The 15,783-nt window shown below is 39.5% G+C and overlaps 1 protein-coding gene across 1 annotated transcript; it reads right to left on the reverse strand.

The window, feature by feature from the left end:
- Positions 1-367: 367 nt before the first annotated feature.
- On the reverse strand, positions 368-11,537 carry slc2a3b (solute carrier family 2 member 3b). The gene is made up of 11 exons (XM_036005949.1): positions 11,289-11,537; positions 11,037-11,198; positions 7,850-7,954; positions 7,208-7,368; positions 6,463-6,703; positions 5,365-5,527; positions 4,415-4,602; positions 2,962-3,066; positions 2,767-2,868; positions 2,457-2,660; positions 368-2,374 (listed from the first exon to the last, which is right to left on the reverse strand). Exons 2-11 carry the CDS (start codon positions 11,058-11,060, stop codon positions 2,132-2,134), a joined length of 1,536 nt encoding a protein of 511 aa, XP_035861842.1. The 5' UTR covers positions 11,061-11,198; positions 11,289-11,537; the 3' UTR covers positions 368-2,131.
- Positions 11,538-15,783: the final 4,246 nt, after the last annotated feature.

The raw sequence follows: 15,783 nt of genomic DNA on the forward strand, positions 1-15,783 counted from the left end.
TGACCCAAGAGGAAACCTGACCTCATAACTCCTCCTCACGTACACACACTCTTAAAACGTCATCACAACCACGAGTACATCTTTTTAAACCCAACTGTTCAGCAGCAGCAGCAGCCACAGAGAGAACTGAACTCTGGTTTTCAATCATGGCTTAATGACAGTGTTACGGAAGGTTGGTCAGCTACAGTGCATAACTGCACAGCTGACTGAGGTTTTGCCACGGTGCACAAAAGGAAATGAAGTTGCCACAGTGCGGAAATGGGTACCAGACAAAATACTCTTACACTTTCACTATAGCAATTATACATTAAACATTCCTTGCTTTCACTCGTAGCATTACAGACAGAAAAAAGACTGTTAAAGCTCATAATTCAAGTCACACATTCCTTTAAAAGATGTACAACTTTATTTCCTTTCTCAAAGCGTGTCAAAGTGTCACTCATATTATTACATCAGGAGAAGAGAGGACATGATAGAAAAACAGTAAAGGTCATCTCTTGTGTGACTCTCACACACACTCAAGCGTTGTCGCTTCTCACTTCTGTTTACTGTTAAGCAATATAGTGGCATTCAACATAGTAACAATGCAAGAAAAACACAGATGAAACAGGATTAAGAGAAACATAACTAAATACCATACACTTCCTAACACATACAGTATATTTACAGAGAGCCACACACAATATAAACAATCATTATAAAGTAGTCCGACTGCTAAAGTGCAAATGAAATCGCTGCTAAGCTCAAACATTGAAAAATGCTTCCTTATGAGTGTGTGCACATCCAAGAAGAAGATGCAACTGTACAAAAATTGACAAAAAATGTATAAGCACTGTGCTGTAATCGTTGATCATGATGCAGTAACTGGCGATTCTACAATATATACACATGATGTCAGACAATAAGAAACCAAAACATACGGCAAGATGTTTTTTGTGCATTAACCACTGAAATAAATACAATTAATTTAGTGTTTTTATTCAACATCACTATGCCCCGTGGCTAATACTGTATCTCATTTCGATGTAAGATATGTGTTGTTATTTAATTAGCATTAGACTTGTGAATGTGTTCAATACATCCCTCAAACCCTTTAACGCTGACAGATTTAACACCACATAACACTATTTTCGATATCGTAAGATATTTTATTTCATGACCTATGATGCAGATGTTGCTGCTACATACTGATGTCAAGAGAGCTTCAAGTACAGTGATGATAAATGTATTTTCTATGCCACAGTTAGAAGCAGAGTATAACACAAGTAGCCACCTGAGTTTTTTGTTGTACTGCTGTAATGCCTACTGTAAACGACTGCACTACTGACTGTACTCTGCAATGAAATTATAGAACACAAGAGGTTAGGTTGTGTTTTTTAAGAGCAGAAAGTCTACTATATCAGGAGACTTTATTAAGGCCTGGCAGTGCTAGACTACACTCCTTCTCATACAAACAATATACTTGATGTAGACAGTACTAATTTGCAGAACTGTCCTATTTTTTAATATGCTGACTTCGAACAACACAAGAAATATCTGCAAGAAATATTTATTTTACTTACTTTTACAAGTCTATAGACAGTGCTTTTTTGTGCACCTGAAGGGGAGAGGGACTGCTGTAGCACCTCTATGTTCATTCTGTCTACTCAAGACAACATGGCTCCCTCTTCCTGGCAGCAAGGCACATCAGGCAGGCAGACGGGCACAGCAAGTCAGTTTTTTTGGGTCAAACTACGGGTTCTAAAACCGCTTGACCTCAATACATAACCCTCCCCCAAATCCACAACCTTTTAACACTGGGGTAGATGAAGACCTGGGACTTAACACTGAACATATGTTGATCCTCTTATATGGCAGTATGCTTGGAGCTGGCAGTGGGGATGTCAACAAATATTAAGTACTGGTAATTCAGTTAAGTTTGGCCATGTTCAAAGCAGGATTACAGGGAATTCTGTCAATTATTTTACCATGTCTGACTGGGGAATCTTTTAACACTGTATTTAGTTGGCTTTTTCTAAACACCCCGCTGCTCTTTCACCATTTGTGTGTTGTGAAATATAACTCCTTACAATATCTATGTGTTTAAAACCTGTTTGTGTCTGTGGTGTACCCTGAGTCTTCCTTCTTCTCTCTAAGGAAGATTCATCATGGGAACCTTGTCTGTGGGAGACATGGGTGCAGGTTCTTTGCCCTCTGTCAGGCCGGTGACCAAAGCCCCAGGCTCCGTTGAGGATTTCCCTGCATTGGCAGCGAATCCCTGAGAAATGTCATCAAAGGTCCTTCCTCTGGTCTCAGGCACTCGCAGGTAGGTGAAGATGAAGAACAGGATGAGGAGGACCGTAAAGATGATGAAGACGTAAGGACCACAAAGTTCCTGAGAGAATAAGACCGAGGTGTTTGTAAAAAACGGATACTTCTCGTAAATCTGAAGATTTTAGTGAAGTAAATGTCCATACCTCCAGTTTAGGGAAACCGAGCCCCACCAGGAAGTTGGCAGTCCAGTTGGAGAAACCAGAGACGGCCATGGCAGCAGGTCGGGGGCCCTGGGAGAAGAGTTCAGCCACAATGAACCAGGGAATGGGACCTGGACCCATCTCAAAACTGGCAACAAAGCCGAACACAGCCACGATGGCCAGGTAGCTCAGAGACGGCGTGGTCTTCTGCTCAGAGAGAGAAAAAAAGAGAATGAGGACAAGATATAATTGAGGAGCAATGGGGACACTTTTATTTTTGTAAGCTCACAGGAATCGAGCAAACATCACTCACCACCAAAACCAGGGAGATCGTCATAATGAGGGCAAAGATAGCCATTCCACCCAGACCAATCAGGTGCAACGTCCTTCGTCCCGCCCGTTCAACCAGGAAGAGCTGGAGTCAAAACAAGAAAACGATTGATTAATAATCCAATAAATGGAAAACGTGCCTTTTATTGAGACACCAAATGTGTATTCAGACACTTACAGAGACAACAGTAAACACAGTGTTGACAACTCCAGCTCCTATGGTGGCGTAGATGGGTTGAGTAACACCAGCTGTGTCAAATATACCTGTGGAGTAGTAAAACACCTAAAAGGGGAGAAAGATGAAGAGTTACTATTATGGGCTACTATTTATTTCAATGAATAAAATTAATTTAGTCTTTACATTAAACCTTTATTGGTTGATTTTTGGCTACTTGCGGGCAGAGCAACAAGCTTTAAACACAACACTGACATATAAGCACATTTTAACGTGTTAGCAAACAGCTGCTAATTTACACATCCAGCAGACACAGAGCAACATTAGCATTTATTTGGAGCTGTGTTTACATCCATCTTGCGAATGTAAGTCCAATATTCACTCTCTTTAGCTCTGTTTTGGTCTCCATCAACTCCTGACAGCGATATCTGGCTCTTTAGCGTCTAAATGCTCCACTATGTTCACAAGCTGGTCGCTAACTTTGAAATTCTGTTGTTGGTGCTGGGTAGGTAGCAGTGATGTAGTCTACGTGATACGCAGGTATACCCACTAAGAAAGCTCCAGGATTTCCATATACCCACTTAAAAATGCCCAATGACAGGCAACAACATACTTTCCATTATATTTTTGATATATTTTGAATTGTCATCTGTGTTTTTCTTCTTCGCATAGGCTAAATAAAGGTATTTCCACCGTAAATTGGTGCATAAAAGTGTATCCGAATGCAGGAAATGAAGTCTTTGACACTGAAAATAACCCTTGGGGAGGACACACAGACCCCCCACTATGATATGCCCCCCCTCCTCCAAAGGCAGATTCTGGCCCATATATATAGGCCAATATATTTATATACAGTACAGTATACCCGCTACAATACATTAGACTACACCACTGGTAGGTAGCATACAGTGGGGTTTTAAAGTTTTTTAGTAACAGTTTTTAATAGTTTACAATTTAAGTTGTGGAACAGTGAGCTGAACAACCATAAAATACTTATAGTTACCGATGTTTTAATTTGATCCATTGTCACAGTGATATAAGACACATTGTTTTTGTGTAGCTAGCTGCTAATATCTACTGTGCTGGTAAATGAGTCACAGTTCAATCTATGTTGCAGCCTTTAGCCGCAGGTCGCTGCAGCGTTACTGTGATTGTCAGGTCAGACGAGGGAACACTAACACATTTAGTCAGCCTGGTGCAATGACCTTATTAACAAAATACTTATCAAATACCACTGTGGTTGTCTCTTTCCATTGACCCTCAGTGTCTTAAATTATTCCACTCAATTTAACATTGCCTGGAGCCAAGAAGCATCTCCTTTTAATGTGCTTGTCAGACACATTCATATAATTTCAGTGAATGCTCCTTTAAAGATTCATGTATGAGATGTTAGACCGACACTTGATAATCATATACCTAACACTGTGCTCCATTACAGGATACGGTGTTTACTCACAGCGTTGATGCCAGACAGCTGCTGAGAGAGCTGGAGGACTATAGCGATGATGATCGGTTGACGGTAGTTTGGGGAGCGGAAGAGTTCGGGGATGGTCACTTTCTTCTCCATGGCCATCTTCATCCCTTCTTCCTTCATCTCCTGAATATCATCGCTCACATCCTCACAGCCACGCAGACGTACCAGCGCTACAGAGAGAAGAAGGGATGGATGAATAGAGATGAAGTAAGTACATTATTGTGCAAATATGATGTAAAGAAAGGCTGGAAGTGTCTTGGAACACAATGTGATAAAACTTTAAAGTGCTCATATTATGCTCATTTTCAGGTTCATAATTGTATTTAGAGGTTGTACCAGAATAGGTTTATGTGGTTTCATTTAAAAAAACAAAAAACACCATATGTTTGTTGTACTGCACATTGCTGCAGCTCCTCTTTTCACCCTGTGTGTTGAGCTCTCTGTTTTAGCTACCGAGTGAGGCATCTCACTTCTGTTCCATCTTCGTTGGGAGTCGCACATGCGCAATAGATAGGTCAGCGCAGCTGGCTAGTCAGAAGCAGAGTATGAGTATGAGGGAGTGCCACGCTAGCAGCTAGGCGAGCATTATAACGTGTGTTACAAAGTGACGAGCGTTCGTCACGGAAGTAAAGGCTGGACTACAATAGAGCTGTTTGGAGCAGTTTGTGAACAGTGCTTTCTGTTGGAGATGGTAAGTCCCTTTGGGGTGGAGTTTGGGCTTTTTCACTTTGTAAACCTATAACGTGCACAAAAAAGATTAATAACACAATAAAGGAAACGGAAGAAGCCAAACAGCATAATATGAGCACTTTAATAAATCACAGGGCCATGCGTCAATCCACAGATCATTGAAAATTAAAGATTAATTCTAAATTCAGTCTCATTAAAAACCTGATGTTGCCGTCTTGTTGGCAGAATGTCTCAAAACGTACCTTTCCTTGCCTCCTCCTCCTGGTTGAGGACAATGAGCAGGTAGCGGGGGCTTTCAGGGCAGAAGGGCAGCATGATGCTCTGCACTATGGCGGGCAGGACAGTCAGAGCCAGCAGCACAGGCCACAGAGTGTCTGAGCCAAGCAGAAACTCCAGACCGAAGATCTTAAATACACAGAATACAGGGCATGAAGTACTTATAATCTGTGGTGGAAGAAGTATTCAGATCCTTTACATAAGTAAAAGTACTAATAATAAAAAACAAAAAACACAATTTTACAAGTAAAAGTCCTGGATTGAAAATGTTAGTTAGGTAAAAGTATGTAAGTATCATCAGGAAAATGTACTTATGTTTTCAAAGTAAAAATCCTCACATTTTAGAAACCGGAAACGATCAAAAGTTCTGTCAATAAACCAAGTGTTTAATCGGCTCATCATTTCCGCTGTACTTGTAGGCCTATATATTGTTGGGTAGCTTAATTTATCATAAAACATTTTATAAACTACATGTGTTTTGTGTGCATTTGTAAAGTAACTTTCAGATTAATGTAGTGGAGTAAAAGGTACAATATTTTCTTCTGAAATGTAGTGAAGTAGAAAGTGGCATGAAAAGGAAAGACTCAAGTAAAGTACAAGTACCTCAAATTTGTACTTAAGTACAGTACTTGAGTAAATGTACTTAGTTACATTCCACCACTGCTTTTAATGGACTCAGATGAGGTTAGCTTCAATTTCATCAAACTAAAACTAGTCGCACAGTTCTTCTCCAGGACACCATGCTCCGTTCACCTCACCAAACATTTTCGGCTGTCTTGCCTTTATAGAGTAGCGTTTAAAGCTGTTTCCAGTTTCCTTATATACAATTCATTGATCTGTCATGTAAATAAGAATTGAGGAAGATGTCCGAAAAGGTGAATAAAGCATTGTGCACTGGAGGTGAGTTGTGCAATGTTTTCATTTTGATGGACATGACATTCTTGAAGCACAGCTGATATCTTTAGTCCACGTTTTTCTGCAGTCCACAGTTTTTGCACAACCTAATACACAAAGCATTGATAATATTATAACAGTAACATAATCACCATATCATAGTATCATACCTGTGCCACCAGGATGCCAATAACTACACCGAGCTGGTGCAGCGTGCCGAAGGCTCCTCGGACAGCAGTAGGAGAGATCTCGCCCACGTACATGGGTGTCAGTCCCGTGCACAGACCGCAGAACACTCCGATGATCAACCGGCCGACAATGACCAACTCAAAAGATTTACACACAGCCGACAGTCCCATCAGACCCCCGCCAAGTACAGCTAGGAAGTTAGCTATCAGCATGGACTTACGCCTGGTGAAGAGAGGAGAGTAAGAAGGAAGGACATGGTTAGTGAGTCAGTGAGTGAGTTAAGAGAAAATAAAAAATAAGAAGCTATAAAAGGCATGTCTAAATAGTTTGCATAAGGAAATTAGAACTGCACCTTTTTATTTTTTTTCTTTAGCAATAACTATTTTCTCAGTTAAAAATAATGAAAGACTCCAAGGTGACGTCTTCGTATGTCTTTTTTGTCCAACCAACAGTAAAAAAAACCAAAGATATTTAATTTGCTATCAGATTTGGCAAAGAAAGAAACTCTCAAAATTTTAAAGACAAAAAACAGCATATGTTTGACATTTTTGCTTGATAAATGAAACAAATAATCTATTTTCTAAGTTATTACATGACTTATCGAAGGAAATATAAGAACCAAAACAGCTACTATCATTAAGTGCACAAATGATCCTGAAAAGGACTTGGTTGATTTACTTTCTGTCATTTTACATCAAACCATTTCCTGCACCACAGTGTTCTCACCTGCCAAATCTGGTGACCATGACTCCGACAGAGAAAGACCCGACCATGCCTCCCACACTGAAGATGGCCACAGCAAAGCTCCACACCATGGTGTTGGTTCCTGAGCTGAATGGCTCCCCGTACCGCTCCGTCGACACATTCTGGAAAAACCTACGCAATTTCTGTACCACAGAAAAGTGTGGCGGGATTAGAAGTGGCTGCTTTTAAGTAAGTGTTTGTCTAATCTGAATTATGATTAACACAATGTATTTAGGGTCTAACAGATGTGACAAAGCTCCTGCTGGATGTGTATTTGGGAGTTTTTGACACATCCACATGGGGGCAGTATAGCTTTTAACATTGCCACCTTGCAATGCTGTGCTCACAAATGAAAAGGGACTTTATGTCGAGAACAATAACTTTAATTTTCAAAAAAACACAGATCCAGAACAACAACTTAAAAGTGTCACAATGATTCACAAATTGGCAATTAAAAGTGTTTAAGTTATTACAATGGTAATATCAGAAAATGAGAGAAGATGTGGCATTGCAATTTATCCAGCAAACACACACACCCACACACACCCACGCACACACCCATGCACACACGCACACACACACACACACACACACACACACACACACACACACACACACACACACCTGCTCTGGTGCATTGATGACCCCGGTGTTGTAGCCAAACTGTAGCGAGCCGATGACTGCTGTTGAAACGCAGTAAAGAAGGTAAAAGGTTACCTTCTTCTTCGGCTGTTGCAAGAGGAAAAGACATGAGAGATATGAAAGATTAAAACAATGAGCAAATGGAGTTTATGTACCATCAACCCCCTTGGTTTGTGTGGTGGACATGGCCTGTCCCTGGCTCCACAAAGCTTGTGTTGTTTATAGTGACACTTGTAACACGCACACAATAAGCCTTTCTACATCTGCTCTCCCTCCCTTTTTCAGCTTTCTGCATCAGCAACTCACAGCACTGCTGTGAAAGCTAGGTGTTACAACACTGCACAGGCTCCATGATTTGCAGCTCTGAGGTATTTCTCAGCTAAGTATACTAAAGGCACCCTGAGAGAATAAGACTGAATCCTATTGTGAGTGTTTTTTCTCCTGCTGGTTTCAGAATTAAAGTAGGATTAGCTCGTAATAACAAGCTAATACACCAGACAATAACCTCTAATATGGCAGGGCATGTTGGGGAGTGAAATTTGCAATATGTAAAAGTATCCAACCGAGCAGAACTGAACGGAGTAATTGGTTTACATGAAGTTGTGGTTTGAGTTTGACTATGTGGAGGCGCCATGCCAAAAACAGAAATCCCCAATCAAAGTTTCACTTTGACTTAATAACCCACCTAGTGACTTCTTCTCTTTTACATTTATTGTAATACACCCACTAACTTTTCCAGAGTCTAATGGTCCAAATCAGCTTATGAATGAAATCCATTTTAATAATCCAGTCCTTTCAAAATCCGCCCGTTTCAACACTAAATGCACAGTGAAACATTCATGATGCATATTTGTAATCAAACTCACGTCAGAAAACAGACACAAACTATTCATATCACTATCTGCACAGATACAATAACAAAACTCCGCAAACATTATGAAAACGCATGTTCATTCAGTTCAAAGAGTCTTCCTCTCTTGAAACAAACTGTGTTCTTTCATCTGATCAGCCACCTCCTTTTTCTAATGTACTGAGATTCAACAGAGAACTTCATAATTCAGGTTTTCTTAGCTGCTCCAAGGTCAAGAATGCTCTTTATGTGATTTCCTGTACTTTTGTTTGCTTTAGTTTCCCTCTAATGTTCCTTATTGATAACAGAACCATCAGAAATGTGCTTCAAGTACATCATAATTGTGGCTGCTCTTATCAGGTGCCTTACCATGACAGGTCAAAATGATAGAACACGCAGGAGGAAGTGATGAATTACTTGAGAATATTTCACCACAGTAAGATAGTGATAATCAGTTGTAATCAAGCCACAGTGTGTTTCTCGAGTCATCATGGCCTTGTCTCATTATAAGGACACAACAAGCTGATGTGAACTATATGTGAAGGACATAGTATCTTGACCGTTTTGCACACAGGAAGTGCTGCATACACGATAAAGTGATAGTGAAGGGGAAATACAGAGATCCGGTAATAAAACAAATGCATGATGAAGATGGAGTGAGAAAAAATAAATGAAAAATGTAAAAAGAAGTGGTCTAACATTTGAGAATATAATCACATTAACATGTTACTACAAATTAAACTTTTGCATGATGCATGTCTATCTGCATGTTTGGAGGGAATGTGGTTGCACAGAAATAATGTATCTGTGTTTTATACGTAGGTTACTTGTCAAATCAGCCAAGCATATAATGTTAAAAGTAATACAAATACTGACAACTCAAATTGACATGGACGTTGAACATGCACTGTTCAATGGCAGTTGGGAAACTCTGTCTGCTCATGAAGAGCATGTGATATGATTGAAAGCTCCAGAACAGCTACTAAATGGATCTTGTAGTGAGATTCTTTTCTTAGCTTCTGTTTCCAATGCACTTTAAACCTCAGTTTCTATGCTTTACCCTCTTAATGTGGTTACTTCTTTTACATAGGTTTGCTTCATTTTCCCCTCTAATATTAAATAGCAAAAAATAACAAATTACTTAAAACCACATGCAATACCTGTGTTTCAACAGTGCATCGTCTTTCTCAATATTTAGAAGAACAACTTTGGATTGACACACCTTTTTTTTTTAGACTCAGCTTCCACATTCATGTGATATTGCAATCTTCGTTCCTCTCTCTCTCTCTCTCTCTCTCTCTCTCTCTCTCTCTCTCTCTCTCTCTCTCTCTCTCTCTCTCTCTCTCATTCAAAACCTCTCTCCCACTTGTTTCACAAAATTAGTTTTCTACCTTTATGTTTTTTAACTATACTGCATCGACCCTGTCTTGTGTCTCTTTGTCATAAGCATGGCTTTTCCAGCAGTTCCATAACACATTTTTTGAAGTACAACTGAAAGGAAATATATTTACAAAAGGAAGGCATATTTGACTATGATGATTTTGTGCATACATTTTGCACAAGGCTTTTTGGAGTGCATGCAAGTATTTATTGTGGCTTGGTGGGAAGTTACATCTACACACATGATGTGCAACAGCCATAACTGTATGTTTCAAAAGACAAACCACAGGGAAGACTGACAGCAGGCACATTTTCATTTTATAATGCCAGAGAGGTAATGCATTCAAATTCAACACTACATCTCTTGTGTAGCATGTTATCACTAGAAACACAAACTATTCATCTGTCCTATATTTGTGCTGTTGCAAGTTGTTAATCCTTGCTTTCCCTTTTCCAGGTCTATTTTTCATGTTACTATGTCATGTTACTATTCCCTTATGCCACCTTTCTAAGGAGCAAGCCAATACAATCAAAGAACTAAAACACACGCAAGTTCTAACTTGCCACCCACCAGTCCAATTTCCTACTCTTTCTCTCTTAGTCTTCTTCTGACTGACTCTCACCCCCATCTTCTGCCCTTGCCAGAAAGGAAAAATACAGAATAGCCAGGCTATGACTCGTAAATACCACATTCTTATTCATTAGGATGTGTTGGCACTAATCAGGCTCAGAACATAACAAACAATGGCAAAATGGCTGGCACTCTTCCGCAGGGACCACTGAGAAATAAGAGAGACAGCTTAACCTGAGAAGATTAATGTGCAGAAACTGTACAGCGCTGTCATACATGCAGGTTTTAAAAGATGAGTTTTAAAGTAAAAAAAACAAAACACATGAGCAACTCATGCAGCAATAAAAGTTAGAAACAGTTATATGTACCTTATCGCCCTCCATCCGCTCCATCTCTGCTGCTTGATAGAGGATATTCAGAAGAAAACTACAGGGACTCTTCAGATCGCAGACTGAAGCTTCTTAGACAGAGCTGCCTCTAATTCCTTACACACACACACACCTCTGCAAACAACAGTCAGCAGAGAAAACCTGGAAATAAACAAACACAAGAACAATGTGTGACATTCCTTAAATGAGTAAATAATCAATATTTAAAGAATCTGAACAACTATACCACACCAGTAATGATCATAAACCCCAGACCTGAGGACTCAGAGAGACTTTTCTGTACTCACTGAATTCAACAGGAGTCAGTGCCCAAAATGACAGTAAACCCCTCCCTCTGCTTCCTGTATTCACCCTCCTTTTCGGCTCTTTAATTATTAAATCAAATTAGAAAGAAGTGATGTAACCTCTTCTCTTCAAATTAAATTACTGTCGCTTTGCTTATTTTTATCAATACAAAGTATAAACCACCTTCTCAATAGACTGCAGAGAACTTAACCCACAGTGTGCAACGGAGCTGCATATAATGCGGTACTGATCAACTTTTATTTAGTAAACTACTTTAATTCTAATAATGTGATAATAAGAATACAGACAGATAATTCGCTACCTCAAATTAATGTGAACAATTTTTGACATTGACAAACTACATGAACTAATCGGCATTGTAATAATAATAATTAAAAAATATATATATATGTTTGTTTACCGTTATGTGGAATCTGTGCCAGCTTTTGGGCATCCAGTAAATCAGTCCTGTCCAGATGTGTTTGCTCAGACAAATGTTCATGTTCCCTCCCATCAGTGTGTGTTTTATAGAAAGTGGTACAAGTTCACCAGCACGTTTCACAGCTTCTTTTTTTTTTACTCTTAACGCAATTTCCCACCCAGCCGATTCACAATTCGGAGTAACTCGTCTCGTGTCGTAATACCGGTGAAAGCAGCGCAGATGCATTTCCGCTCAGCTGAAGGGGACGTGCTCGGCCGAGCGTACAGTACGGAGCCGAGATGAAGAACAAACGGTGCCGATGAAAGGAGTCTCTGTGCTGCTGCGGGGCCGTCGGCTGCCCACCGGGGGCGCGAGAACAAAAGGCAATGTGCACCGAGCTCAGATACAAAGCCTGGTCATGCAGAAATCATGAGACCGGCTCAGTGGGTGGCAAACAAACGGGGAGCCCTCCTAATTCTTCATCAACTATGTCACACAGCCTACCTAAATCCCAGTCTGGAATTTGACAAGTTCTCCAGAAAATGGGAGTAATGAGCCATATGTAAATCCACTTGGCGAGAAGGGTGGGTTCCTATTTTATTGTATTTTTACATTTTAAGTGACGGTTCAAGTGGAGGCCCCTGAACATGACTTCAACTTCAACTTTATTTGTGTACCCGAAGGGCGATTAGGTGTGCAGCAAGTATAAACACATACAAGACACATACATACATACAAGTTCTACACACACTCCAACTGGAACACAACCGTAACAGTACGAGGACAAATAAATACCAGTACAAGGTGCATGGATAGCAGCGTCAAAGTAACCTACATAGGGTAGGAAAAGTGCATATCAGCCTACAAAGTTGACACAATATCAACAATGACCATCGTCAACAACAACATCAGCATCCATTACATTACATCACCATGATCTTGGATTTGGGAGACAATTCAGCATTTAACGTTAGGTTAAATATGAACATGTTTTTTCTGGTTTGGTTATTGTCTTGAAATTTTATTAAAAAAAAACAAATATCCTCTGACCCAGCATGTCTCCAGAGAAAACAACTTAAAGATGTAAAAGCCTGTCAGTAGCCTATCATACAATGCTGAAACAGAAGACATTGACCACATATCAAAAATAAAAGTCTGTATCGGTCTGTGAGTTTTCTGACCTCTGTGTCCTCAGTGGCAGCTACAGTCCTGATCTGTGTTATAAACTCTTTTAATGCAGGAATAAATGATGGAGTGATTATGGTCAAAAAGTTTTAACTTGATCTCAACTCTCACTCTCTTACAGTTGATGGTGGAGGCGCCAACACTTAGAGGTTGTTTTCTAGTTTAACATTTAATCACACATGTGATCCTTTAAACTGTAGCCTATAGATAACAGTCTAGTTCTAGAAATGATGGACATAAATAGACATTAATTCCTGAGCAGAATGAGTGGACACCGGATCATTTTTGGCATTTACATCAAAACTAAATACAGATTGATTATTCATTTATGAGCAACAAGTATGGATATTCCAGTATGAGTTTAAAAACAGTATCTGACCTCATGAACAGGATATTATTCAACAACACATTCAGGTGACGCCTGTTTGAGCGTTAACTCATCTCTCTATTGCTCATTTTGGAACTGCCGTTACACATTGCATCAGAGTTTAGACTTTAACTTATACGTGACAGGAAGAGGAGCCACTATTATGCAGTGTTTCAAGGAGCTATTCAGAGCCCTCAGTCCTAACCAAACCATGGCTGAACCTATAGCTTTGACTGTGAATATGACAACCTAGGTTATATGCTGTACATATTAATAAATGTCAAAATACCTTAAAACAACCACGCCTCCTTTTGGACAGATCCACTCACATTACAATACTGATATTTTATTGCTAAACTAAGATTAAACCACATTTTCCTAAGGCCTGCCAGCAGATGTAAGTCATTACTATTGTGCTTGATTCATCAATGAGTTGATACATCAGAACCTGGGGGAAAAAAAGTGACTGGCAATCTGTTGAAAGAGTAAAACGGTTGGTTCTGTGCAATCAATTATTTCATTTTCTCTTGAAATAACCAAGAAAAGGATCTAACAGAGAGAGTGAGAGTGAGAGTGAGAGTGAGAGAGAGAGAGAGAGAGAGAGAGATGTGCAAATGTTGCATCAATACTTTTTCATTCTTTTAGAAAATACACCTCTGTCCCAGTCTTTCCAACTGGATCCCGTGAGCCGTTTCCAAGGAAACCGATCCCGCAGCATCTCCTCCGGTGACCTGGCCTGAGTGAGCAAATCAAATTATCTGCAAACGATATCCTGTAGCCTGAGCTCAAAACATCCGTGTGTGTTAGTTGCCCTGTATGTAAATTCAAGTGGCATAGACTTAATATGAAGTCAACAAGACAAGTAAAGCCTGTTCCTTCCTTTGTTTTGCTTTTGTGGCCATTATAGTGCACCATTCTTTTAAACTTTTACTTAAAAGCCATTTTATCAGCAAATTTATAACAGGTTTTGCTTTAATAATGTTTGAACAGGGAACAACAATATTGGCAAACGCAAGATTGTTCCATAAGATTTTCTGTCTGATAGCTTAAAAGCTAAGGAAAGAAAACCCTTCCTTTCCCACACTGAAACTACAGTCTATATTGAATATTCCAACACGTCATTGAACCTTTTCCTATTGGCCTATGGTATATTACGTAGAGCAAAATATTCAAACACAGTTGTCAATGTTTTGAAATGGCTCCGTCACTGCATCAAATAGAAATATTCTAAATGTTTCCATAATTTTATACACATTTCTCTTTAGTTCAATTTCAGGTATATTTGGTCAATTTGAGTTCATGTGTGGGATTAAACATTATAAACGTATTTATAACGATGATATGGTGGTTCAGGGCATAGACTGTATATAAGTCTATGGTTCATGGTCAACAGAGAGATGGAGCATTGTGACAACAGATTACTGGAGGTGTTACTCGTTTCCATTTGGTACAGCAGTGCCACCTTGTGTTTTTAGAGTTGCCATGATTTTGACACAAATTGACTCTGACATATACTCCCACATGACATCCACAGCTCTCTAGCAGTCACTTAGCTTTATGTTTTGAGCAGGCTTTTTATTTTGCCACCACATCTATGGCACAACTATCAGAAACAAGTAAAGGCTTAAGGAAAGTTTATCTGGCCTAACAGATCAACAGAGAAGAGCGGAACACACCCTCTCTGGCTTGTCAGGACGTATTGTAGCATAGCTGAGGTGAACAGTTGCCAGTGGAGGATGTGCTGAGCTGATGATAATCAAAGGAAGATTGCACTGAGGACGGAGGCGCCAATACTGTCACTGTAACACAATGCAAGACTGCATGTTTCTTAAGATCCTGAAGGTTAAACCCACCCACAATGGCAGCGTGAAGTAAACAGTGAAATCCTGGTAAAGAGGAGCAAGTTAATTATTGTCTGACCGATAAAATAATTATACACATTAGAGAGGAAATGTAGAAGACAACACTGTGTTTGACGAACCTGAACATGTTGAATATTACTTTTGAAAGAAAGTAATGAATGAGAAAATCTCAAGACGAGAATCTTTGTGTATGTTTTTTGGTAATTCAGCACAGCCTACACTTTCAGTACTGTTTTAAGAAGTAATTTATATATATTTTTAAGATGTATTACAGAAGATGCTGTGTTTGGATGACTGAACAGGAAGTATAGGCAAGACCCTTTCCTTTTTTTAACATGTTTTAAAGTTTTCTGTCTGTTTTTCTTATCTGTGAAACCTGTAAATCTGTACATTTTCAGACTATTTGCATCATGAAATCATTGACATTCTTCTACTTCTGTTGCAGTGAATGCCAAGTTATGTGCACATAGCCACCTCTGATGAAATGAACTAATGCTATGGTTTCCAGACTTGAATCAGTTCAGTAGATCAGTACTTGTTGCAGGGTGCAGCACTAACTCCATGTCAACACAACCTATCACACCCATTGATCAGCTTCCTTTAATA

Source organism: Sander lucioperca, chromosome 10 (genome assembly GCF_008315115.2).
Source record: "Sander lucioperca isolate FBNREF2018 chromosome 10, SLUC_FBN_1.2, whole genome shotgun sequence".
Classification (NCBI taxonomy): Eukaryota; Metazoa; Chordata; class Actinopteri; order Perciformes; family Percidae; genus Sander; species Sander lucioperca.

Bases quoted from the DNA above. Each gene is read 5' to 3' on its own strand.
- slc2a3b (XM_036005949.1), bottom strand. From the start codon at position 11,060: ATGGAGCGGATGGAGGGCGATAAG. The intron at 5,528-6,462 runs GTATGATACTAT...TGTGTATTTAAG, and splicing joins TTGGCATCCTGGTGGCACAG to ATCTTCGGTCTGGAGTTTCT. The intron at 2,375-2,456 runs GTATGGACATTT...TTATTCTCTCAG, and splicing joins TCGGTTTCCCTAAACTGGAG to GAACTTTGTGGTCCTTACGT.